This window comes from Hyla sarda, chromosome 3 (assembly GCF_029499605.1).
Source record: "Hyla sarda isolate aHylSar1 chromosome 3, aHylSar1.hap1, whole genome shotgun sequence".
NCBI classification, from domain to species: Eukaryota; Metazoa; Chordata; class Amphibia; order Anura; family Hylidae; genus Hyla; species Hyla sarda.
In genome coordinates, this window is record NC_079191.1 from 15,726,810 (window position 1) to 15,753,331 (window position 26,522).

Genomic DNA, 26,522 nt, shown 5'->3' on the forward strand with positions numbered 1-26,522 from the left:
AAGATGTCTAGGGGCGGAGTACCCCTTTAAGTCTTTTTTATCCGGCCTGTGAATTGATCTACGTAGGTGCCCTCAGACAACTTAGGGTCTGTACTCTGATGTATCTCTGAGATTAAATGGGGAACTATTTGGTGCCAGAAAGTCAAACAGATTAGTAAATTACTTCTATTAAAAGATCTTTATCCTTCCAGTACTTCTTAGCAGCTGTATGCTACAGAGGAAATTATTTTCTTTTTGAATTTCTTTTTTGTCTTGTCCACGGTGCTCTCTGCTGACACCTTATGCCCGTATCAGGAACTGTCCAGAGCAGGAGAAAATCCCCATAGCAAACCTATGCTGCTCTGGACAGTTATTGACACAGACAGAGGTGTCAGCAGAGAGCACTGTGGACAAGACAAAAAAGAAATTCAAAAAGAAAAGGATTTCCTCTGTAGCATACAGCTGCTAAAAAGTACTGGAAGGGTAACGATTTTTTTAATAGAAGTCATTTACAAATCTGTTTAACTTTCTGGCACCAGTTCATTAAAAAAAAAAAAAGTTTTCCACCGGAGTACCCCTTTAAAAAGAAGCATACAGAGCTCCCGACATTCTCCATCATATGTTTTGTGAAGGTAATCTCCACCGAAAGCATTGGCTGTAATGGAGAATACCCCGTGACTTTATGTGGCACCATTTGGTGGCACACTGGCTTAATTGTTCTTTTTAAGAAGCCAAAATATTTGTTTCTCCTTCTCGGAATTTGTCACCAATTGTCACCAAGTCCTTTTCAGATACTTTATTATTATTTTATACATGTGCCAACTTTTCATCCAAAGATACCATTTCTCATACTCCTGATCGAAAAGGCGTGAAATTGGGAAAACGATTACTTTTTCTTTTCATCCGACTTCCAATTGAGATTATTTTACCCTGCAGGGATCTTCTACTTTGAAAATCATTTTTGTTTGAAAAAACTTTTTCTCTTTTACAGTTTCTGGTAAGAGAGTTATAATTCTGATCATATAATTACATTTATATCCAGCATAGCTTGGGACCCCAAAATATCAATGGGGGGGGGGGGGGGGGGATCTAGGACTTGTGCCCCCAATTTCCCATCTTGCAACTTTTTGATTGAACTTGGTACATGTTACTTATAAGTAAAAAATAAATAAAAATAAAGTAGAGTTTAAGGATGTCCCAATACCAAGAATATCGGCAGCCCAAAAGTAAACAATCAGAAACCTGGACAATTCCACAGCAGGAGAGTAAAAGTGCGAAGCCTGGACAGTTAAATCATACTTTACCATGATGTTGGTCCGGTGGCAGGATGTTTAAAATTCCTGGGCAATCTCCACAGCCCGAGAGCAACACAATCAGGAGATGTCTATGAGATTCCCGATACATCTCCTGATCACTCTACTTTCGGGCTGCGGAGATTGCCCAGTAGTTTTAATATCATGGCGCCGGACCAGCGTCATGGTAAAGCATGATTTAACTGTCCAGTAGACAGGTGCAGAGATTAGTAAGTACAAGGGCAGCGAGAGCTGGTGGAGTGGGCGGGGGAGAGAAAATTTATTGTGGGCCAAGAGAAGTTATTAGTGCGGGGGCAGGGAGATTGCATGGGGCTTAAGGAGTTTGAAAAACCTGGACGCCACGTATGTGTGCCACCCAGCTATCCCAAGGACCTCCAATATATCAGCCAAATATTCTCTTTAGGAGACTGTGAAAGCTGGGTGGCAGACAGTACACAAGGCAGGGCTCACAGTACTCCCCCTGCTTGGGAAACACTGGTTTAGGAACACAAATCTTACCCACGTTCTCTCCAAGGTTCTCCTATATGTGAACCAGGCCAGAAGATAACCATGCGCAATAAGATATCGAACATCTATGGTCAATGAGTTTCAAAAGGGGATTTTCGGCACTGGACCATTACTGCGTATGGTCAACAATGAGCTTTGGACTAGGTTGTCTGGTAAACGAGGTAATGAATTGTCTTGTTGCATGATTTCAAGCTCTAGTTTTTAAACTGAATGAAAACGCCATATCCAGGAGTAGCAGAACATGGCTTTTTTCTTTCAAAAAAAGAGCGCCACACCTGTCCATAGGTTAAGTCTGGTATTGCAGCTCAGCTTTATCGAAGCGGAAGGAGCTGACCAGTAATACCAATTTTTAGTTTTTTCTTTTTTTTTTTTTAGCCCTGGACAATATCCTTGCACACGTCAAAATGAAAAAAAAAACAAAAACATCAAACCCTAAAGAGGTACTCCGCCCCTAGACATCTTATCCCCTATCCAAACGATAGGGGATAAGATGTCTGATCGCAGGGGTCGTGCCACTGGGGACTTCTGCGATCTTGGCTCCGGCACCCCAGACATCCGGTGCATGGAGTGAACTTCGCTCCGTGCCGGATGACTGGCAAAGAGGGGCGGAGGCTCGTGACGTCATGGTCACGCCCTGCTTGTGAAGTCACGGCCATGCCCCCTCAATGCAAGTCTATGGGAGGGGGCGTGACGGCTGTCACGCCCCCTCCCATAGACTTGCATTGAGAGGGCATGGCCGTGACACCACAAGTCTCCAGCGCTGCACCCCGTCGCTCTAAACGGACGCTGGGTGCAGCAGGTAGATTTCTGGGGTCCCCCATGATAAGATGTCTAGGTGCGGAGTACCCCTTTAAGTGACCCAGCACAGCTCCATGGCCCTAAAATTCTAGGAGGAATGTGGAGTCGTGGCAAAAGTAAACGTTTAATTAATGAAAGAATTCGACCTTGGCGCCAGATGAGACCCCCGTTTTGCATGCAATATATTTACACAAACATTGTGTTCAATGAGCGGGAAAAAGCAATAGTGGACAATAAAAACGAAAATCGGTAAAGCTCTCCAGGATCTGAGCAGAACATCATCCAGAAGCCATGAGCCAAAAATATCACTGACAAAAAAAAAAATTTTCTTCGAGAAATTCCTAAAGTATACTCTGATGTGAGGTTGACTTTCTGCCTTCTCAGTTCCAAATCAAATAACTATGTGCATCAATGAAGAATCGTCTTAGATTTCGTTCCGCTCGTTCAGCTCATTCATATCATTGGTGAAGCTGTCGTACTCCGCCGAACGCGTGGACATCCCCAAGTATTGCCGTAGAAACTCGCTAAACCTCTTCTGGTTGTTCCATTTCCGGGCTGACTTTCGGACACCAATAAAGCCTCCGTAACGCTTCTGAAGATCCTTCGACGGACCCATGAATTTCCTGTAGCTGTATTTCCCTTTTACAAAACCGCCAAATCGCTTGGCCATGGCATTTGTAGGATCCTGCAGGTTCCCGAATTCATCAGGTCCGGTGCTCATCCCCAGGGCGGTTTCTCCGCCGTCGATGCTGGCGTCTTCTTCCTCTCCTTGCTCGCGGATCAGGTTACTAAGTTTAGACAATCTTTTCTCATCCTTAATTTTACTCAGGTCCACCATTTTGGTGAGATCGCTCAGCCGCTTGAAGTTACTGGTGAACTGGCTGTCGTCCAGGTTGAAGGGTTTAAAGTCTTCTTCGAAGCTGTCCATGCTGAGCTGTATCGAGGACTTTACAAGGACTGTTTTGCATGGACCCCACATGGAGCTGGAGTAGATCTTTCCTTCACACTCTACAATGCAAACCTACGAATACAAAAAGGGTAAAGGTTAGAAAGATATATACAACATAGCAATAAGTGACATCTTATATGGTGTCTGGAATTAGAAAAATAAATGTTTGGAATCATATTATGGACTTCTTCAAACTTGAGGTTGAAAACCTTTACTTTCTATTATATCTTATAAAAATCTATCTCATATCCATCTATCTATCTATCCATCCATCCATCTATCTCATCTATCTCTCTATCTCTCTATCTATCTCTCTATCTATCTATCCATCCATCCATCTCATATCTATCTCATATCTATCTATCTCATATGTATCTATCTATCTATCTATCTATCTATCTATCTCATATCTATCTATCTCACATCTATCTATCCATCCATCCATCCATCTATCTCTCTATCTCATCTATCTCTCTATCCATCCATCCATCTCATATCTATCTATCTATCTCATATCTATCTATGTGATAGATAGATATGTGATTGATTGATAGATAGATAGATATATATATAGATAGAGAGATATAGATGAGATAGGTAGATAGATAGATGAGATAGGTAGATAGATAGAGAAATAGATATGAGATAGATTTTTATAAGATAGATAGGTAGATATGTGATAGATTGATACAGTCATGGCCGTAAATGTTGGCACCCCTGAAATTGTTCTAGAAAATGAAGTATTTCTCACAGAAAAGGATTGCAGTAACACATGTTTTGCTATACACATGTTTATTCCCTTTGTGTGAATTGGAACTAAACCAAAAAAGGGAGGAAAAAAAGCAAATTGGACATAATGTCACCAAACTCCAAAAATGGGCTGGACAAAATTATTGCCACCCTTTCAAAATTGTGGAAAAATAAGATTGTTTCAAGCATGTGATGCTCCTTTATACTCACCTGGGACAAGTAACAGGTGTGGGCAATAAAAAAATCACACCTGAAAGCAGATAAAAAGGAGAGAAGTTCACTTAGTCTTTGCATTGTGTCTGTGTGTGCCACACTAAGCATGGACAACAGAAAGAGGAGAAGAGAACTGTCTGAGGACTTGAGAACCAAAATTGTGGAAAAATATCAACAATCTCAAGGTTACAAGTCCATCTCCAGAGATCTAGATTTGCCTTTGTCCACAGTGCGCAACATTATCAAGAAGTTTGCAACCCATGGCACTGTAGCTAATCTTCCTGGGCGTGGATGGAAGAGAAAAATTGCTGAAAGGTGTCAACACAGGATAGTCCGGATGGTGGATAAGCAGCCCCAAACAAGTTCCAAAGATATTCAAGCTGTCCTGCAGGCTCAGGGAGCATCAGTGTCAGCGCGAACTATCCATCGACATTTAAATGAAATGAAACGCTATGGAGGAGACCCAGGAGGACCCCACTATGGAGGAGACCCAAGAGGACCCCACTATGGAGGAGACCCAGAAGGACCCCACTATGGAGGAGACCCAGGAGGACCCCACTATGGAGGAGACCCAGGAGGACCCCACTATGGAGGAGACCCAGGAGGACCCCACTATGGAGGAGACCCAGGAGGACCCCACTATGGAGGAGACCCAGGAGGACCCCACTATGGAGGAGACCCAGGAGGACCCCACTATGGAGGAGACCCAGGAGGACCCCACTATGGAGGAGACCCAGGAGGACCCCACTGCTGACACAGAGACATAAAAAAGCAAGACTACATTTTGCCAAAATGAACTTGAGTAACCCAAATCCTTCTGGGAAAACATCTTGTGGACAGATGAGACCAAGATAGAGCTTTTTGGTAAAGCCCATCATTCTACTGTTTACCGAAAACGGAATGAGGCCTACAAAGAAAAGAACACAGAACCTACAGTGACATATGGGGGAGGACAGTGATGTTTTGGGTTGTTTTGCTGCCTCTGGCACTGGGGGCCTTGAATGTGTACAAGACATCATGATATCTGAGGATTACCAATGGATTTTGGGTCGCACTGTACAGCCCAGTGTCAGAAAGCTGGGTTTGTGTCAGATCTTGGGTCTTCCAGCAGGACAATGACCCCAAACATACGTCAAAAAGCCCCAGAAATGGATGACAACAAAGTGCTGGAGAGTTCTGAAGTGTCAGCAATGAGTCCAGATCTAAATCCCATTGATCACCTGTGGAGAGATCTTATAATTACTGTTGGGGAAAAGGCGCCTTCCAATAAGAGAGACCGGGAGCAGTTTGTAAAGGAAGAGTGGTCCAACATTCCGGCTGAGAGGTGTAAGAAGCTTATTGATGGTTATAGGAAGCCACTGATTTTGGTTATTTTTTCCAAAGGTTGTGCAACCAAATATTAAGTTAAGGGGCCAATAATTCTGTCCAAACCATTTTTGAAGTTTGGTGACATTATGTCCAATTTGCTTTTTTTCCCTCCATTTTTTGGTTTAGTTCCAATAAACACAAAGGGAATAAACATGTGTATAGCAAAACATGTGTTACTGCAATCCTTTCCTGTGAGAAATACTTTTTTTATAGAAAAATTTCAGGGGTGCCAACATTTACAGCCATGATTGTAAAAGATAGATAGATTCTATCTATCTATCGATCTCATCTCTATTTATCTCTCTATCTCTAATACAGTGGTCCCTCAACATACGATGGTAATTCGTTCCAAACGACCCATCGTTTGTCGAATCCATCGTATGTTGAGGGATCCGTGCAATGTAAAGTATAGGAAGTTATACTCACCTGTCCCTGCCGCTCCGGACCGCGTCCTCACTGCTCCCGATGCTGTCCTAGGGGCTCCCAATGCTGTCCCAGGGGCTCCCGATGCTGTTCCAGCGGCTCCCGATGCTGTCCCGCTGCTGCGGCGTCTTCTTCGGGATCCTCCGGCTTCTTCCGCATCTTCTCCGGGGTCCGGGCCTCGCTTTCTGGTGATGTTATTACGTTGCGGCGCCGGGACGGAGCAGCGACGTAATAATGATGCCGGAAAGCGAGGCCCGGACTCAGGAGAAGATGCAGAAGACACCGGAGGATCGCGAAGAAGTCACCGGAGCAGCGGGAATAGGTAAGTGAACCTGTCCGGGCTGCTTAAACTGCTATCCGACAGCAGCTTAAGCATTTTGCGCTGTCGGATAGCAGTTAATGCGATGGCCCCGACATATAAAAGCATCGTATGTCGATTTTATCATATGTCGGGGCCATCGCATGTCGGGGGGTTATTGTATATATCTATTTATTTATCTATCTCTCATATCTTTCTATCTATCTCATATCTATCTCATATCTATTTAACTATCTCATATGTCTCTACACAAGCAAAAGAATTACAGCAGCACACCGCTAGCACAAAGCTATATATGAGATATATGAAATATGAAATGCTATATTGCTACAGTGAACAATGGAGGTTCTTAGCTTACCATTTGGCCAATAACATCCCACCACGATAAATTGACCTCATTGAAACGGACCCTACACTATGAATATGCCTCTGAACATTCAGTTTCCAGGCTTGCAAGGTCTGAAATATCCAGCACCTTATAAAATGGGTGGGGTGCACAAACCAAAGTGGGGTACACAAACCAACAAACCAACAATACAAAGAAAGGTAGAAGTTGGTCACCACATACTGATACACAACCATTGTATGGACCAGGCATACCAGTGGCTACCTCCATGTTGGTTTGTGCACCCCACCCATTTTATAAGGTGCTGGATGTTTCAGACATAGCAAGCCTGGTAACTGAATGCTCAGAGGCATATTCATAGTATAGGGTCCATCCCAATGAGGTCACTTTATCGTGGTGGGATGGTACGTGATATTTGGCCGAATGGTAAGCTAAGAACCTCCATTTTTCACTATAGCAATATAGCATTTCATATTTCATATATCTGATATATAGCTTTAAGCTAGCGGTGTGTTGCTGTAATTCTTTTGCTTGTGTAGTAGTTCAGCCACAGCGGTGTGCACCTGTATACCTGGTCCATACAATGGATGTGTATCAGTATGTGCTGACCAACTTTTACCTTTTTTTTTTTTAAATCTATCTATCTATCTATCTATCTATCTATCTATCTATCTATCTATCTATCTATCTCTCATATCTAGAAGTGTAGAGAGGAGCAGCACACCTCAAGAGGTGGGTGCTATCGGTGTAAATCCTCGGTCACAGGATTGAGGTTAGATAAATATGCAAGAAGATCGCAGCACTCCAAGTTGTGGTGAAAAACGTTTAGGAGCGTTTATTCCATCAAGTTCAAAAAGGGCAACGTTTCAGCTGCATACAAGCAGTCTTTATCAAGCGGCTTGATAAAGGCTGCTTGTATGCAGCCGAAACGTTGCTCTTTTTGAACTTGATGGAATAAACGCTCCTACACGTTTTTCACCACAACTTGGAGTGCTGCGATCTTCTTGCATATTTATCTCTCATATCTATCTATCTCATATCTATCTCATATCTATCTATCTATCTATCTATCTATCTCATATCTATCTCATATCTATCTATCTCATATCTATCTATCTCATATCTATCTATCTATCTATCAATCTATCTATCTCATCTATCTCATATCTATCTATCATCTATCTCATATCTATCTATCTCATATCTATCTATCTCATATCTATCTATCTCATATCTATCTATCTATCTATCTATCTCATATCTATCTATCTCATAGCTATCTATCTCATAGCTATCTATCTCATAGCTATCTATCTCATATCTATCTATCTCATATCTATCTATCTATCTATCGCATATCTATCTATCTCATATCTATCTATCTCATCTATCTCATATCTATCTATCATCTATCTCATATCTATCTATCTCATATCTATCTATCTCATATCTATCTATCTATCTCATATCTATCTATCTATCTATCTCATTTCTATCTCATATCTATCTCATAGCTATCTATCTCATATCTATCTATCTCATATCTATCTATCTATCGCATATCTATCTATCTTATATCTATCTATCTATCTCTATCTATCTATCTTATATCTATCTATCTATCTATCTATCTCTATCTATCTATCTATCTATCTATCTCATATCTATCTCATATCTATCTATCTCATATCTATCTATCTATCAATCTATCTATCTCATCTATCTCATATCTATCTATCATCTATCTCATATCTATCTATCTCATATCTATCTATCTCATATCTATCTATCTCATATCTATCTATCTATCTATCTCATATCTATCTATCTCATAGCTATCTATCTCATAGCTATCTATCTCATATCTATCTATCTCATATCTATCTATCTATCTATCGCATATCTATCTATCTCATATCTATCTATCTCACCTATCTCATATCTATCTATCTCACCTATCTCATATCTATCTATCTCATATCTATCTATCTCATATCTATCTATCTATCTATCTCATATCTATCTATCTATCTATCTATCTATCTCATTTCTATCTCATATCTATCTCATAGCTATCTACCTCATATCTATCTATCTCATATCTATCTATCTATCGCATATCTATCTATCTATCTATCTCTATCTATCTATCTTATATCTATCTATCTATCTATCTATCTATCTCTATCTATCTATCTATCTATCTCATATCTATCTATCTTATATCTATCTATCGCATATCTATCAATCGCATATCTAGCTATCTCATATCTATCTATCGCATATCTATCTATCGCATATCTATCTATCGCATATCTATCTATCGCATATCTATCTATCGCATATCTATCTATCGCATATCTATCTATCTCATATCTATCTATCGCATATCTAGCTATCTCATATCTATCTATCTATCTCATATCTATCTATCTATCTATCTCATATCTATCTATCTCATGTCTATCTATCTATCTATCTATCTATCTCATATCTATCTATCTCATATCTATCTATCTATCTATCTATCAATCTCATACCTATCTATCTCATATCTATCTATCTATCTATCTATCTATCTATCTCATATCTATCTATCTATCTCATATCTATCTATCTATCTCATATCTATCTCATATCTATCTCATATCTATCTATCTCATATCTATCTCATATCTATCTATCTCATATCTATCTATCTATCTCATATCTATCTATCTATCTATCTATCTCATATCTATCTATCTATCTATCTCATATCTATCTATCTATCTATCTATCTATCTATCTATCTATCTCATATCTATCTATCTCATATCTATCTATCTATCTCATATCTATCTATCTATCTATCTCATATCTATCTATCTATCTATCTATCTCATATCTATCTATCTATCTATCTATCTATCTATCTCATATCTATCTATCTATCTATCTATCTCATATCTATCTATCTATTTCATATCTATCAATCACTATGGACAACATAGATGAGGGTCCTCTATAAACATCATAGTTTATGGACACCGAAAACTAATACTTTTAACTAATGAATTTAAAAAAATCGTATTTTGTACTTCAAAATGAGGTTGAAAATCCTCACAATAAAATATAACCTGTCCCTAGTAAAGGGGTTAATCTATGTGGTGTGAGGTTAATTAAATCCGCCACTCGCATGTTGTGTTCTAGGTGTATAGCGTGGCTGGGGGCGCACAACACGCTCAGGTGCTCAGCCGGTCCTGTCCTGTCATGGTCCTGTCACTTGGTATTTTATTTGCCCTTTATGCAGACACCAGTTCTCTACGCGCGTCCTAAACCAGACCAGACCCGTGCGTCATACTTTGCCTATGGGCGCAGCGTCCCTAATTACAGACCCATAGCACCCGCTTTCCGAAAATAAATACAGGATAGAACTCTTCCTGGTGACTCAAAAGACGACTTTTTATTTCCTTTCTGGAGGCTACTTTATTCCAAAGTTTATTGCATTTCAGGATCGTCAGTTTTGACTGAATCAGATGACTTGGTGAGGGTTAGAGGGCGCTGTTGTTTATGGAAATTATGTATAGCACTCATTGTGGTCAGAAGTGGTAGTGCAAGTAAAGTAAGACTCAGTTATGATACAACCAAAGCTATAAAACCTCTCCAAAGAACTATCATCTTGTATCATCATATATTTTCAGTTCCACCATATATTATGCATACTGACCCTCTTTTCTTAAAGCCCCCACATACACAGGGTTAAAGCGCAACTGTCATGACATTTTGGTGCAATAACCTACCCACAGCCTTTGTACTGTGTGCAGGTAGTGGGTATAACAATGTTTTTACCCGAAATTTGGCGGCTTTCATGACTGCAAAAGGCTTTTATTCAAAGCCACTGACGGTCGGATAGGCGTGGTGCGAGGTACGCGATACCCTGCCACCGCCACGCCCACCCCGTATGTCGGCGCTGGGACCTCTGTGTGATTGACACACAGGTCCCAGAGCATGCGCCCTTCAGCTAATCTAACCTGCGCGCTGCTGTGTCTTCCTCCTCAGTGCGCCTGCGCAGAGCAGCGCGCAATCAGGTTAGTTCTCGATACTAGGTGCAGAGAGGAAGCGCGCTCTCTGCACCTAGCACTGCGCAGGCGCACTGAGGAGGAAGACGGCGTCGGGAGCGAGCACTTGCTGGAGGACACACAGCAGCTCGCAGGTTAGATTAGCTGAAGGGCGCATGCGCTGGGACCTGTGTGTCAATCACACAGAGGTCCCAGCGCGGACATACAGGGTAGGCGTGGGGGTAGGCGTGGGGGTAGATGTGGCAGCGGCGGGGCATCGCGTACCTCGCGCCACGCCTATCCGACCGTCAGTGGCTTTGAATAAAAGCCTTTTTTGCAGTCATGAAAGCCGCCAAATTTCAGGTAAAAACATTGCTATACCCCCACCTGCACACAGTATAAAGGCTGAGTGCAGGTTATTGCACCAAAATGTCATGACAGTTGCGCTTTAAAATGCCACTTTTCTATGCAGTTTGGTGGTCGTATATTCATATTGGTTATTATAACAAAGAAATAATAAAGGCAAACAATACATTGTGTTATGGATAGAGCAGGGTCCAATGGTGCCAAGTCTTGACATTTGACACCCCTTGAAAAAAATAAAATAAAATTTAAAACAAATAGCAAATTGGCACCATCGCAACTGTAAATATCAAAAACTATTAGAAAATTACAAAATTAAAATATAATTATAAAAATACCCGCTGACAAAATTGCAATTTTTGTTTTGGTGACCTTGCCTGACAACAAAGATATAATGGAAAAAAAAAAGTTGCACCATATGTATCTCTTCTCCAATAGTGACAATAAAAGCTACAGCTCACCCTACAAAAAATTAGACCCCCCAGACTGCTCCGCAAACACAGAAATAAAAAAATGTGTAGGTGTCAGAATATGGTGATGCAAAATGATTTTTTAGTAAAACTAAAATTATTACAAAACTATATAAAGTTGACATATGCTCATTTTTTATGTAAAGACTTTATATATATATATTTATTTTATATACTTCATATATATATATATATTTTTTTTTTGCATTGCACCACAGAAATATATATATATAAAATTAAATTAGAATTAAATTAGAAAGAACAACTTCACGGCTATGACTATGAACTGATTGTAACACTCATGTTTCAGTAGACTGGAACACTGATGATAGTGGATCCACTGGACCTGTGTGGTAGATGATTCGGACCATACGGGGAGCGGAGTCTAAGTTGCCGCTGGTTTTCACCAGAGCCAGTCGCAAAGCAGGATGGACTGGCACGGTTCGACCACACAGGCGGCTGAGGAGATTCAAGGCACAGGTGGGATAAGGCAACACGTGGTCAGGATAGCAGAAGGTCAGGGCAGGTGGCACATGAGCGTAGTAAGGAATGTAGCAAGTGGTCAGTAGGCAGGCGGCAAAGGAGCAAGGTCAGGTCACGGAGCAAAGGCTATGATACACGGCAAGGCAATTCTCTGGAACGCTTTCTCTCAGGCACTAGGGCAACAAAGATCCGGCAGAGAAGAGTGGGAGGTGGAGGAATTTATCAATGAGCCACAGGTGTTACTTCACTAATGGGCACACTAAACCTTTAAATCTTAAAGCTCCGGCGCGTGTGCGCCCTAGGGGACGGGGACACGCACACTGGAGCAGAGAGGCAGAGAAAAGGGCAGGAGAAGCACCCGGTGAGTGACGGGCTGGGATCCCGCAATGCGAATCCCAGCCCCGCCAGCAGCAGCAGGTAACGGGACCATACGCTCATGGCCAGAGTGTGCATTCAGAGCGCATAACGTAACACTGATTACATTTTCAAGCGCCAAGCAAGAAAGATACAGACAGTAAAATATCTATTAATAGATAAATAATAAAATTAAATAAAGAAACCTCTGCTTTTTCAGTGTTTCCCAACCAGTGTGCCTCAAGATGTTGCAAAACTACAACTCCCAGCATGCCCAGACAGCCAAAGGCCCTGGTAACATAAAAAAAAAAAAAAAACTATTCTTACCTCCCCCATTCTCCTACTAATCCTGCTGCAGCTTTAGATCTTCTTCCGGTTCCCTGCCCCTCATCTCTTCAAGCTGGACCTGCCCGGTCAACCAATCACTGGTCACTGGTGTCCCGTCTCAACCAGTGATTGGCTGACCAGGAAGGTCCTGCTCCAAGAGCTCGTCTTAGAAGGAGGTTGAAGAGACAAATGGAGGAAAACCAGAAGAAAAAGAGTCATGTCTTTGCCACTTTGATATTTTTTCTATTACACCAGAATACCCCTTTAAGGTACACATATGAGAAGGCTATCAGCTGGATGTTCATTTGGGGACCTCTCTGGGGCCACTTATCTGAGAAATAAGGATTGGGCAGGTGAAGTTCATCCGTTACATCATCTGTCAGGACTTGGCTCCTGTACACAGACAGTTGATCGCCAAAATCATTAGGTGTGTTACATTTTTTTTTCTACCGTATATTGGGGGGGGGGGGGGGGGTTGGGGTGTTCACCAGGGCGGAGCCTCCAAAGCAGTCAGCAACTCTACAAAAAGATGGACTTCTTAGGTGTCATGGTGCCCCCATTGCAGTGCCAACCACCGAACTCCTGCTAATGGGAATGGTGATCCTGATGTGGAAAAAGTGCAGGAACTCAGTTCCCACACATTCCTGCAAGACTTGAGCCCTGTATATATATATATATATATATATATATATATATATATAATCCAAAGCAGGAAGCGGCACTCCAAATTGCAAAAAGCAATGTGTTTATTCACCCATCAAGTCAATGCGACGTTTCAGCCTCACAATGAGGCCTTTCTCAAGCCTTGGCTTGAGAAAGGCCTCATTGTGAGGCTGAAACGTCGCATTGACTTGATGGGTGAATAAACACATTGCTTTTTGCAATTTGGAGTGCCGCTTCCTTTTTTGGATTTTACGTTGGAAGGTTTGGAGTTTGAACCTGTTGAAGGTGAGCACCCACCTAGGACTTGAAGTCCATCGTTACAGTGCCGATTCCCTATCGTTTTTTTTAATTATATATATATATATATATATATATATATATATACATATACATATATATATATATTATATACATACATCTATTTGAAATCATGTCATGTCCTAATCACAGGAAAGGGTATAACATGCTGATTGGTGGTGGTGAGGGGGTTTGTCCACTGAGACCCCCATCGATTCATAGAGTAGATCAGTTTCTCTGGAACGAATGTAACGCACAAACATTGTTTATGGGGGATGCAAACATTACTGAGTGCTGAATCTTGAGAAGCATAGGACTAGTGTGCAATGAAAGAAATAAAAATATACAGGAAAATATAAAATTAGTGTAAGCTCCAACATCAAACACCGAGCTGGGTCAATGAAGAGCGGCCCCAGTGTGCCGGATACTTAACCTGCTTAATGATCCGGGAAAATGAAAAATATCAGCGGCGTAATTATCGTCATGATGAGAACAAATGAATGGGCCGGCATAATGTCACATCTGCTGCTTTCTATGAGGTATCGGCACGGCGGTATTTACAGGGACTACGGTGCAGCGTCTTCTCATCAGTCTGTAATGTGAGGTCAGGGGCAGAGGTCATCCAAGGTGAATTCTATCATCCCGCAGAAAATAAGAGAGTGCAACAGAAATCCGCTACAAGGCTTCTCTTATTGTCACAGATAAGGGGATCTATTGGGCGTTATGGCCCTTGGGCTACGAACAGACACCACGAATATCTGCCCCCTCATTTCTCTAGTTTTTGTGGTGCTTTTTATTCAAAAATAATGGAGGGAATATTTAAAACTGAAATCACCTCTTTCTTGAGTAGACTGCGACAGATTTGTTGAAAAAGTGTTGCAGCACAAATTGTAAAAAAAAAGTTTGCCTTGTTTGCATCATGCGCACTGTTTTTTATTTTTAAAGAGGATAGGGGATAAGATGTCTAGGGGCGGAGTGCCCCATCAAAGGAGTAGTGAAGCAAAATATAACTCCTTTGGATAGGGGATAAGTTATATATCATGGGCAGTCCGAGCGCTGGGGACCCCCACGATCTTCTGAACAAGGCCCTGGCAGTCTGCCGGAAGGGGCCATTCCGACCCCCGCAGGTAGCCATGGCCATCTATGGGATACATGGTGGGGGCCTGTCGGCCAGCACTCCATGTAGGTCGGCATGCCCCCTTCCAGCAGACTGCCGAGACCCTATTCAGGAGATCGTGGGAGGCCCCAATGCTCAGACCCCTCCGTGATCTATAACTCATCCCCTATCCTTTGGAAAGCTCCCAGCTCCAAATGTTAAATAGGGACATCTCAGATGACCAAATTTCTATGACTATACGCACTCTCCCTTCAGGTAAGGCCTGATGGTTTAGCTAGCATTTATTTTCAAACATTCCCTGGTATTTTGTCCTCCCCTCTTAAAGATTTTTGCCAGCAGGCCATATCCTCTGGTTCCTTGCCTGGGGAGAATTTACAAGCCCCAATCACGACTCTACCAAAACCTGGTAAGTCCACAGACTTACCGCAGAATTACCGCCCGATCTCCCTCCTGAACCAGGATTTTAAGGTTTTGCCAAACTTATTGCCACCCGTTTGGCCCCCATTCTCCTGTCCCTAATTTCCCCAGATCAAGCGGGTTTTGTCGCAGGGTGTCAGACCTTTGACAATACCGGTCGCTTACTTAGTGTTCTCTTGGGACAGTCCTCTATCCCAGCTGTGTTGTTGGCCTTTGATCACCTTTGGTGGTTTTATGCCTTCTCGTTCTTTGCTCCATGGGCTTCTCAAGAAATATCCTGTCTGCCATCTCCTCCCTATATTCCTTCCCTGCCGCCAAAGTATTAGCTAATGGTGTCATTTCCAGGGAGTTTGCCATAACCAATGGCTCCCGCCAAGGATGTCCCGTATCCCCACTAATCTATTTCCTCCCTATGGAACCCCTAGCTCAGGCTCTTCATTTGGACCCTCGTATTTCAGGTGTTAAAATAGGAACCACTACCATATCATCTCCCAGTATGCCGATGATATATTGTCCCTGTCTGATCCGGTTAATTGGCTACCCGTATTGATGGAACATTTCACTATGTTTGGTACCCTCTCTTATTATAAACTTAATGGCACAAAAACCCAAGCCCTGCCTATAAATATTCCCCAGATCACTGACTCCCTCCTACGTTCCACTTACAACTTTGACTGGCGCTCCAGTTATATTGGAGTCCAGCAGTCTTACCCGCATTCAACCACTCATGCCTCTAACTATACTCCCCTCTTGACTTCCATTGCATCTGAGGCAGACGCTCTCTCTAAAGCCATGATCTCCTGGATGGGTTTAGTGGCAACATTCAAAATATTCCTCCTTCCCAAGTTCTTCTACCTTTTTCGCACCCTTCCCATTGTCCTTCCCTAATCAGGATAGGATTCTTACTAATTTTATTTGGGGAGGAGGGAAACTTAGGTTATCTCCATCTATATTATCTAAGTCTAAAATAGCGGGAGGTCTTGGATCTCCTTATTTACATGGCTATTATATTTCCACTTAAGTGGCTGCTCTAAAACACTGGTTTAAGGGCGATCCAGATCTCCCCTGGATCCAAATTGAGAGCCTGTCGGTAGCTCCATATTCTCTGAGATTTGCTGTTCCACTTTGGCAGCTTAAACCCCCTTCCTTTACGAACCCAGTAGTGAACGCATCATTTCTAGCCTGGAAACACTACATTACACACTCTAGCACCCCGGTGGTGGTTATTCAAGCGGATACACCAATATCCTTACTGCAAGGTTCTATCCCGAGATTGGACTGCGGGTGGCCTGCTTACCGCTGGCCTGCTTTTTGATGGTGATCATCTCCTTACGTTTGAAGCTTTACGCTCTTGATATCATATGCCTCATAGTGATTTCTTTTAATATTTACAAATCAGACATTTTATGCAGTCACTACCCTCTTCTGCTCCTTCCATAGACTCTAACAATATTTTTCACTTTTTTGCTTCTAATATGAAGGGTCTGAAGCTTATTTACTCTTCTTTACTGGGGCCTGATTTATGTAGTAGAAGCTATTTGCTTGGTCTTTTGGAGCGTGAACTAGGAATTACTCACCTGAACAATGGAGTCTAGCATTTAAACACGTCCATAAAACTCTCCAATGCTCTTTCCATTTAGAAAGTGCATATAAAACCATACTGCGTTGGTACTACATCCCGGTTAAAATAGCTAAGGCATACCCGAATTCCTCAGACTTATGTTGGCGCCATTGTGGCCATAGAGACTCCCTTTTTCACATTCTCTGTTCCTGTCCAGTCATACAACCCATCTGGGTGGCCTGTAAACACCTTCTTCGATCTCTTAGAAGATTCAGCTGGTATAGGGATGAAGGACCTGAAGAAGAAGGATATACCTTTGAAACGCGTAGTCCCTGCCTTAACTACCTTTTCATGACCCAATAAAAATGGTATTTGTTCAAATCTACATTCGGGTGTGCGCCTCTTAGCCTAACATTGGAACTTTTTCCTTGGTACATGTGAACCTCGCCAAGTCATCGCTATACCAGCTGAATCTTCTGCATCTTCACCGTTGGCACAGCGGGCCTACGGCCGGCTACATCCCGACACCAAATTTATCTACATGCGCATCCCAGTGTTGTGCCTGCCTGCACGACACATACAGGTGAGCAATATACCTATTGCTGTAACTATATCCAGCCCTTTATACCTGGATTAACTGCTCTATATTAGCGCCATCTCTGCCTTTTTTTCCTTCTTCCTATTTCTTCGATCTCTTGGGATAAATACGACAACATGGTCTCCTCAACTGGTGCTGTTGTTTATTGGCCTAGACCAACTTCCTCTTCTCCATCGTGATATTTTCTGTATCATTTGTATAACTGTCAAAATAGCCCTCACTAGCCACTGGAAAACAGCAACAGTTCCTACTGTTGAGAAGATTATTAGTAAACTTAAAGGGGTAATCCGCTGCTCAGCATTTGGAATAAACTGTTCCGAACGCTGGAGACAGCGCCGGGAGCTCGTGCCATCATAGCCCCGCCCATTCATGCCGTCATACCCCGCCCCTCAATGCAAGTCTATGGGAGGGAGCGTGACGGCTGTCACGCCCCCTCCCATAGACTTGCATTGAGGGGGCGGGGTATGATGGCAGGAGGGGGCGGGGCTATGACGTCACGAGCTCCCGCCGCCATCTTCAGCATTCGGAACAGTTTGTTCCAAATGCTGAGTAGCGGATAGATATCTAACGGTTCTTATTTTCTCACTGCTATTGGGCTTGAGATAATGGATGTGTTGTATGTAGTTTTTACTGAGCATGCATTAGTGTTTCTGCTACGGTGCGTTCTCTACATCATGATCGGGCAGCCTTCTCCCTTTTCAGGTTATTCCTCCCTGGACTTTACTTCAATTTGGAACATCTCAGGAGCAGATTTACCTTGTTTCTTTTATTACGTTTTTTTCTGTACTACTGTATAGGGATCGACCGATTATCGGTTTGGCCGATATTATCGACCGATATTCACGATTTTGGGCGTTATCAGTATCGCCAATTACCTTGCCGATAATCCGATAATGACCCCCCCCCCCCACTGCACCGCGCCGCACCCCCCATAGCACCGCGCCCCACCCCCCACCGCACTGCCCTGGCCCCATTGCCTCCTCCATCCCCAGTTTTATAATTACCTGTTCCCGGGGTCCACGCTACTTCTGGCTCCTGCTGCGCCCTGCGTTACGCTGTGCACACTGACGAGTGACATTCGGAGCCAAATGTAGAGTGGACCCCGGGCCCCGGGAACAGGTAATTATAAATACGGGGATGGGGGAGGCAATGGAGCCGGGGCGGTGCGCTGCTGTGGTGGGAGGGCACAAAAGCCGCTGCAGTTCATTGATTTAAAGCGCCCGCTTTAAATCACTGATCTGCAGCGGAGTCACGCGGGGGGGGGAGGATAAATAGCCGATAACTTGTACCGGAATATCGGCATAAGTTATCGGCTATCGGCCCCAACCTCCACAGATTATCGGTATTGGCCCTAAAAAATCGATATCGGTCGATCCCTACTACTGTATTGGTTTTTGTTTCCTAGCATTTGCATGTGATGATTTCTGATAACATTTGAACAATTCTTAATAGAAAATTATTGAAAGTAAGTGTTTTTATTTTGGTGCTTTATCGCCTGCCTTTTTCTTATCACAAATCATGTGATTCTTTCATCACGTGACATCAACACCAACATACGTGCACAAATGGCATTCATTCTGCTATTTTTTTTTTCACCTATCAAAGTCATTGGAAGGTAAAATGCCACAATGTCTTGCCACTAAAGGGGGGAAAACACAAGAAGAAAATAATGAGTTTGGCCACATTCACACTATAAAATCTTCCCCTGGAGATATTCCGGATGGAGATACTGTCATATGTGGGCACCGCCGAAATCTTTCACCGCTAGGACCACAGGGACATGTGCAGCCACCATTGACAGCAATGTAGTCCCCAACCGGAATGAACGAGTTTATTCTTTCGGCGGAGTCTGGAATTTGAAATTTTTTCGTGGAATTTTCATGGTGCAGTAGAATCCGATTAAAGAGTGGGAATGGGGGGCTGATGCAGCAGGATTTCTGCACTCGTAAATTCCGTAGCAAGAATGTAGTACCTACTCAGTTCACTTTAATACGTGATAATAATTAGTCACCTCCTATCTGTACAATGACCTCACCACAGGTTACAGATCATAGCCACCACATGTCACCTCCCCCTGCACAGCAACCACAGCACAGGTCACAGAGCATGCCCATAACTGTCTCCCATAGCAGACAATAGGTAATGGTCACAGGTCACCTCCCCCCTGTACAGCAACCTCAGTACAGGTCACAGAGCATGCCCATAATCTCCAATGAGTCAATAATAATATTATCGAAAAGTACTGTAATTATACTGCCAAACAATATTCAAATAATACCATCAAAATCACTATACCAATACCACCACACAGTACGAAATAATATCATGAGTAAATACTATAATACCCTCACACAGTACCAAATAATCCCATCATAAAATACTGTAATATTACCACCACACAGTACCAAATAATACAAACACAAAGTACTGCAACAATACCACTATATAGTACCGAATTACAAGTCTTTTGATCACTGACACACAATTCTTAGTACATCATGTCTAATTGACACGGAGGATTGACTTGTTACACAATACATTGTAGTTCTAGGCTGTGTTCACACCGTGTAAAAAGATAGCTATAAAATGGAGTCTACAGAAATTGCCATAATTAGTTGCGTCCGTATATAAAAAATAACGGCAGAAATCACAAAATCTGACCAAGAAAAACTGGGGGAAAAAAGGGCAACAATTTTTACAACTTTTTTTTTGTTTTTTGTTTTTATTGCAAAAACTGTCATAGTTTTCACCGCTACAAATACGACTGTATGCGTTCTAGTACTGATTCTTTAAGATAGTTTAATATATCCCCCCTCCCCCCGTACTTAAAGTAGATATGCAGCATAAACATTTTTTGTCTCCCGGTGCCTGGGCTGCAATAACAGATAAAACAAACTTTAACTCAAGTGTCTGTAGAAGAAGTGGGGAAGCACCTCTGGACCAGTAGGGGTTAACTCAAAGGCTGGATAGGAATAAGAGCGCAGCAGCTATAGACAATCCTCAAGGTGGTGGGGCAACGAAAAGCCTGTAGAACACTCCTGCATTCACCGTTTAGTACAGGACTCGAAGCTCCTATATGGAAACGCCAGAGCTCCTTTACGTGACAGTTCGCTCAGCCTATCACCGCTCGAGGCGGGACATCGCAGCGGCTGGCGACCTGCAGCACCGGAGGAACGGGCCCCGATACCGGAGCACAGGAAGGTGAGTAAAAGTTCATTTTATTTGTTATTGCAGCCTGGGCACAGGGAGACAAAAAATGTTTATGCTGCATATCTACTTTAAAGTTTACCTGTCGTCAACAAAAACTTTTTATATAATGTAGATAATACAATTATATGTATATTTTTGTCCCTGCAACTATTGCCTGTGTTTCTCTATGAGGAGTCCAAATACAGGAAGTGAGGGTGGACAAGCAGGGCTCTGTACACTGAGGACAAGCAGGGCTCTGTACACTGAGGACAAGCAGGGCTCTGTACACTGAGGACAAGCAGGGCTCTGTACACTGAGGACAAGCAGGGCTCTGTACACTGAGGACAAGCAGGGCTCTGTACACTGAGGACAAGCAGGGCTCTGTACACTGAGGACAAGCAGTGCTCTGTACACTGAGGACAAGCAGGGCTCTGTACACTGAGGACAATCAGGGCTCTGTACACTGAGGACAAGCAGGGCTCTGTACACTGAGGACAAGCAGGGCTCTGTACACTGAGGAGAAGATGGGCTCTGTACACTGAGGACAAGCGGGGCTCTGTACACTGAGGACAAGCAGGGCTCTGTACACTGAGGACAAGCAGGGCTCTGTACACTGAGGACAAGCAGGGCTCTGTACACTGAGGACAAGCAGGGCTCTGTACAATGAGGACAAGCGGGGCTCTGTACACTGAGGACAAGCAGGGCTCTGTACACTGAGGACAAGCAGGGCTCTGTACACTGAGGACAAGCAGTGCTCTGTACACTGAGGACAAGCAGGGCTCTGTACACTGAGGACAAGCAGGGCTCTGTACAATGAGGACAAGCGGGGCTCTGTACACTGAGGACAAGCGGGGCTCTGTACACTGAGGACAAGCAGGGCTCTGTACACTGAGGACAAGCAGGGCCCTGTACACTGAGGACAAGCAGGGCTCTGTACACTGAGGACAAGCAGGGCTCTGTGCACTGAGGACAAGCAGGGCTCTGTACACTGAGGACAAGCAGGGCTCTGTACACTGAGGACAAGCAGGGCTCTGTACACTGAGGACAAGCAGTGCTCTGTACACTGAGGACAAGCAGGGCTCTGTACACTGAGGACAATCAGGGCTCTGTACACTGAGGACAAGCAGGGCTCTGTACACTGAGGAGAAGATGGGCTCTGTACACTGAGGAGAAGATGGGCTCTGTACACTGAGGACAAGCGGGGCTCTGTACACTGAGGACAAGCAGGGCTCTGTACACTGAGGACAAGCAGGGCTCTGTACACTGAGGACAAGCAGGGCTCTGTACACTGAGGACAAGCAGGGCTCTGTACACTGAGGACAAGCAGGGCTCTGTACACTGAGGAAAAGCAGGGCTCTGTACACTGAGGACAAGCAGGGCTTTGTACACTGAGGAGAAGATGGGCTCTGTACACTGAGGACAAGCAGGGCTCTGTACACTGAGGACAAGCAGGGCTCTGTACACTGAGGAAAAGCAGGGCTCTGTACACTGAGGACAAGCAGGGCTCTGTACACTGAGGAGAAGATGGGCTCTGTACACTGAGGAGAAGCGGGGCTCTATACACTGAGGACAATCGGGGCTCTGTACACTGAGGACAAGCGGGGCTCTGTACACTGAGGACAAGCGGGGCTCTGAACACTGAGGACAAGCAGGGCTCTGTACACTGAGGACAAGCGGGGCTCTGTACACTGAGGACAAGCAGGGCTCTGTACACTGAGGACAAGCGGGGCTCTGTACACTGAGAACAAGTGGGGCTCTGAACACTGAGGACAAGCGGGGCTCTGTACACTGAGGACAAGCGGGGCTCTGTACACTGAGGACAAGCGGGGCTCTGAATACTGAGGACAAGCAGGGCTCTGTACACTGAGGACAAGCAGGGCTCTGTACACTGAGGACAAGCAGGGCTCTGTACACTGAGGACAAGCAGGGCTCTGTGCAATGAGGACAAGCAGGGCTCTGTACACTGAGGACAAGCGGGGTTCTGTACACTGAGGACAAGCAGGGCTCTTTACACCGAGGACAAGCTGTGCTCTGTACACTATGGACAAGCAGGTTTCTGTACACTGAGGACAAGCGGGGCTCTGAACACTGAGGACAAGCGGGGCTCTGTACACTGAGGACAAGCAGGGCTCTGTACACTGAGGACAAGCAGAGTTCTGTACACTGAGGGCAAGCGGGGCTCTGTACACCGAGGACAGGCGGGGATCTGTACACCGAGGAAAGGCGAGGATCTGTACACCGAGGACAGGCGGGGATCTGTACACCGAGGACAGGCGGGGATCTGTACACCGAGGACAGGCGGGGATCTGTACACCGAGGACAGGCGGGGATCTGTACACTGAGAACAAGCAGGGCTCTGTACACCGAGGACAAGCAGGGCTCTGTACACTGAGAACAAGCAGGGCTCTGTACACTGAGAACAAGCAGGGCTCTGTACACTGAGCCTCTATGACACGCCCCCGGCTCATACTTCCTGTATTTGGACTCCTCATGGAGACACACATGCGATAGCTGCAAAGCATCTTTTCACCCTAAAATGTACACATTTTAACCAATGTATATTACAAATATACATATAATGATATTATCTACATTATATAAAAAGTTTTTGTTGACGACAGGTACACTTTAAAATTGGGAGCTCAAACGTAGTTGTATGCATGTTATATGCCTTATAATGTGAACAGGGCCAGAGGGGAAGAGACACTGATAGCAAGAAGCAGTAAGTAAAAAGTGGGGCCTTAAAAGAAGGCTTTGAATTTGAAGTTTAGGATGTGGTCTGAGGTCAGGACCTAATTCAGATTCAGCCATGTCTCCTGATACAGCAGAAGATTATGCCTTCACTCAGGAAAGAGCGAGGACCCAGGGACAGCACCACACTGACAATGAGAGGACTACACAACTTCCTGTAAAGAGAGAGGGAGGAATAAGGAACTGGAGACAACACCACACTGACAATGATAGGACTACACAATTTCCTGTCAAGAGAGAGGGAGGAGAAAGGAACTGGAGACAACACCACAATGACAATGATAGGACTACACAATTCCCTGTCAAGAGAGAGGGAGGAGCAAGGAACTGGAGACAACACCACACTGACAATGATAGAACTACACAATTTCCTGTCAAGAAAGAGGGAGGAGCAAGAAACTGGACACAACACCACAATGACAATGATAGGACTACACAATTTCCTGTCAGGGGAGAGGGAGGAGCTGGGGAGCTGCTAAGACAACACCACAATGAGAGGACTATACAACTTTCTGTCAAAAGAGAGGGAGGAGCCAGATAGCCACTGGAACAATACTACCCAAACAATTAGAGCACTCAGAGAGAGGGAGGAGCTTGGGAGCTGCTGAGACAACACCACAATGATAATGAGAGAAGTACACAAGAGTACAATTATTAATAACACTATATATTAGTATTTATATGTCTTCAGATAATAGTCTCATTTAAATACAATTTTTTGATACCGGAAGACCCCTTTATCGGCTCGTAGTTGGCTCTTAATTTGTACCACGCAGGATAACTAGACCCTGAGCAATGCATTTTATTGTCCATTCCCTTGTGTTTTGCACTTTGCAATAAAAGGTACTTTAAACGCTTTTTGATTTCTTTTATATGTCGACAAAATGTTGAGTAGCGAAGCTCCAGGATATACTTAATGGGGAACAAGTGCAGAGATAACATTCCGCTGAAATCTGTCATTTTAACATTTCCCATTTTTCATTACATTCATTTCTGTCCATCAGCACTCCAACATCAAAGAAAAGTGGGACTTTAATGGGATGAAATAAATTGAAAAAAAAAAATAAATAAAAAATCTGTGGATAAACTAAAGCAACCTGTTAAATAAAAAATGAAAATATAAGAAATTCTGTATTAAAGAAACTGGAGTCTTGGAAACGGTGTTGACTATGGAGATTCTCTGCAATTTTGAAAGCTTTTTGTTTTGCACATACACATCTGTACAAAGGCTTCATATACAAAGATAGGGCAGCAAAGAAGAGTCTGGGTGGAAGAGCCTGGGGGGAAGAGCCTGGGTGGAAGAGCCTGGGGGGAAGAGCCTGGGGGGAAGAGCCCGGGTGGAAGAGTCTGGGTGGAAGAGCCTGGGTGGAAGAGCCTGGGTGGAAGAGCCTGGGGGAGAAGAGCCTGGGGGGGGGGGGGAAGAGCCTGGGGGGGGGAAGAGCCCGGGTGGAAGGGCCCGGGTGGAAGGGCCCGGGTGGAAGAGTCCGGGTGGAAGAGCAGCCCGGGTGGAAGAGCCTGGGTGGAAGAGCCTGGGTGGAAGAGCCTGGGTGGAAGAGTCTGGGTGGAAGAGTCTGGTGGGAAGAGCCTGGGGGTAAGAGCCCGGGTGGAAGAGCCCCGGGTGGAAGAGCCCGGGTGGAAGAGTCTGGGTGGAAGAGTCTGGGTGGAAGAGTCTGGGTGGAAGAGCCTGGGTGGAAGAGCCTGGGTGGAAGAGCCTGGGGGGGGGGGGAAGAGCCTGGGGGGGGGGAGAGCCTGGGGGGGAAGAGCCCGGGTGGATGAGCCCGGGTGGAAGGGCCCGGGTGGAAGAGCCCGGGTGGAAGAGCCCGGGTGGAAGAGTCCGGGTGGAAGAGCCCGGGTGGAAGAGCCCGGGTGGAAGAGTCCGGGTGGAAGAGCCCGGGTGGAAGAGCCTGGGGGGAAGAGCCTGGGGGGAAGAGTTTGGGGGGAAGAGCCTGGGGGGAAGAGCCCGGGTGGAAGAGCCCGGGTGGAAGAGCCCGGGTGGAAGAGCCCGGGTGGAAGAGTCTGGGTGGAAGAGCCTGGGTGGAAGAGCCTGGGTGGAAGAGCCTGGGTGGAAGAGTCTGGGTGGAAGAGTATGGGTGGAAGAGCCTGGGTGGAAGAGTCTGGGGGGAAGAGCCTGGGGGGGAAGAGCCTGGGGGGGAAGAGCCTGGGGGGGAAGAGCCTGGGGGGGAAGAGCCTGGGTGGAAGAGCCTGGGTGGAAGAGCCCGGGTGGAAGAGTCCGGGTGGAAGAGCCCGGGTGGAAGAGTCCGGGTGGAAGAGTCTGGGTGGAAGAGTCTGGGTGGAAGAGTCTGGGTGGAAGAGCCTGGGGGGAAGAGCCTGGGTGGAAGAGTCTGGGTGGATCTGTTTCAGTGTTACTTATCTCTATTCCGTTACAGAAATAAGAAGTCTTTTTGCCCAACCTGAATGGTCATGTTTAGAGATGAGTGAACTGATTCATATAGAATCTATTTATTCCTTAAAAATGTTGATTCATCCATACATGATTTTTGGGGGGATTTCTTTTAGGAACAGGAGCAGGTACACCTGTTGAAGGGAGTCCCTGTTCCTGTACTTACTGAGCAGCGAGGCATACAATATATGCCTGCTGCTCAGTTCATATTAATTAGGCCGAACACAGAGCTCTCAGTCCAGTGGTTGTGTATGAAATATATCACTACTGTCACACTTGGGGGGTTGGGTGGTCTGTATACAGCCCAGAAAATGTTCACTGAACAGGAGGAATATAGAGAAAGTTGCCTACTCAGTATGTACGTAGCTTTCGTGGCATTCTAGCATGCATCCCTACTTAACACTTGCCGGACCCGACGCTCTTCACCTGGCCAAGCTGGTGTAGGGCTGAGTCCATATCTGAAACTAACTTGAAGGCTGATTTAGGAAAAACCTCTTGAGTTTCTCCCATCTTTTGTCATGGTTAT

General features: G+C 44.5%; 1 protein-coding gene across 3 annotated transcripts in view; it reads right to left on the minus strand.

The window, feature by feature from the left end:
- Nucleotides 1-469: 469 nt before the first annotated feature.
- Nucleotides 470-26,522, minus strand: part of PNOC (prepronociceptin) — a 123,601-nt gene continuing 97,548 nt past the window's right edge. For all 3 annotated transcript variants that reach the window (XM_056563807.1, XM_056563805.1, XM_056563806.1), the window contains exon 3: nt 470-3,618. In XM_056563807.1, coding sequence (XP_056419782.1) covers nt 3,022-3,618 — 597 coding nt within the window. In that variant the 3' untranslated portion in view covers nt 470-3,021. The remainder of the gene's footprint in view (nt 3,619-26,522) is intronic.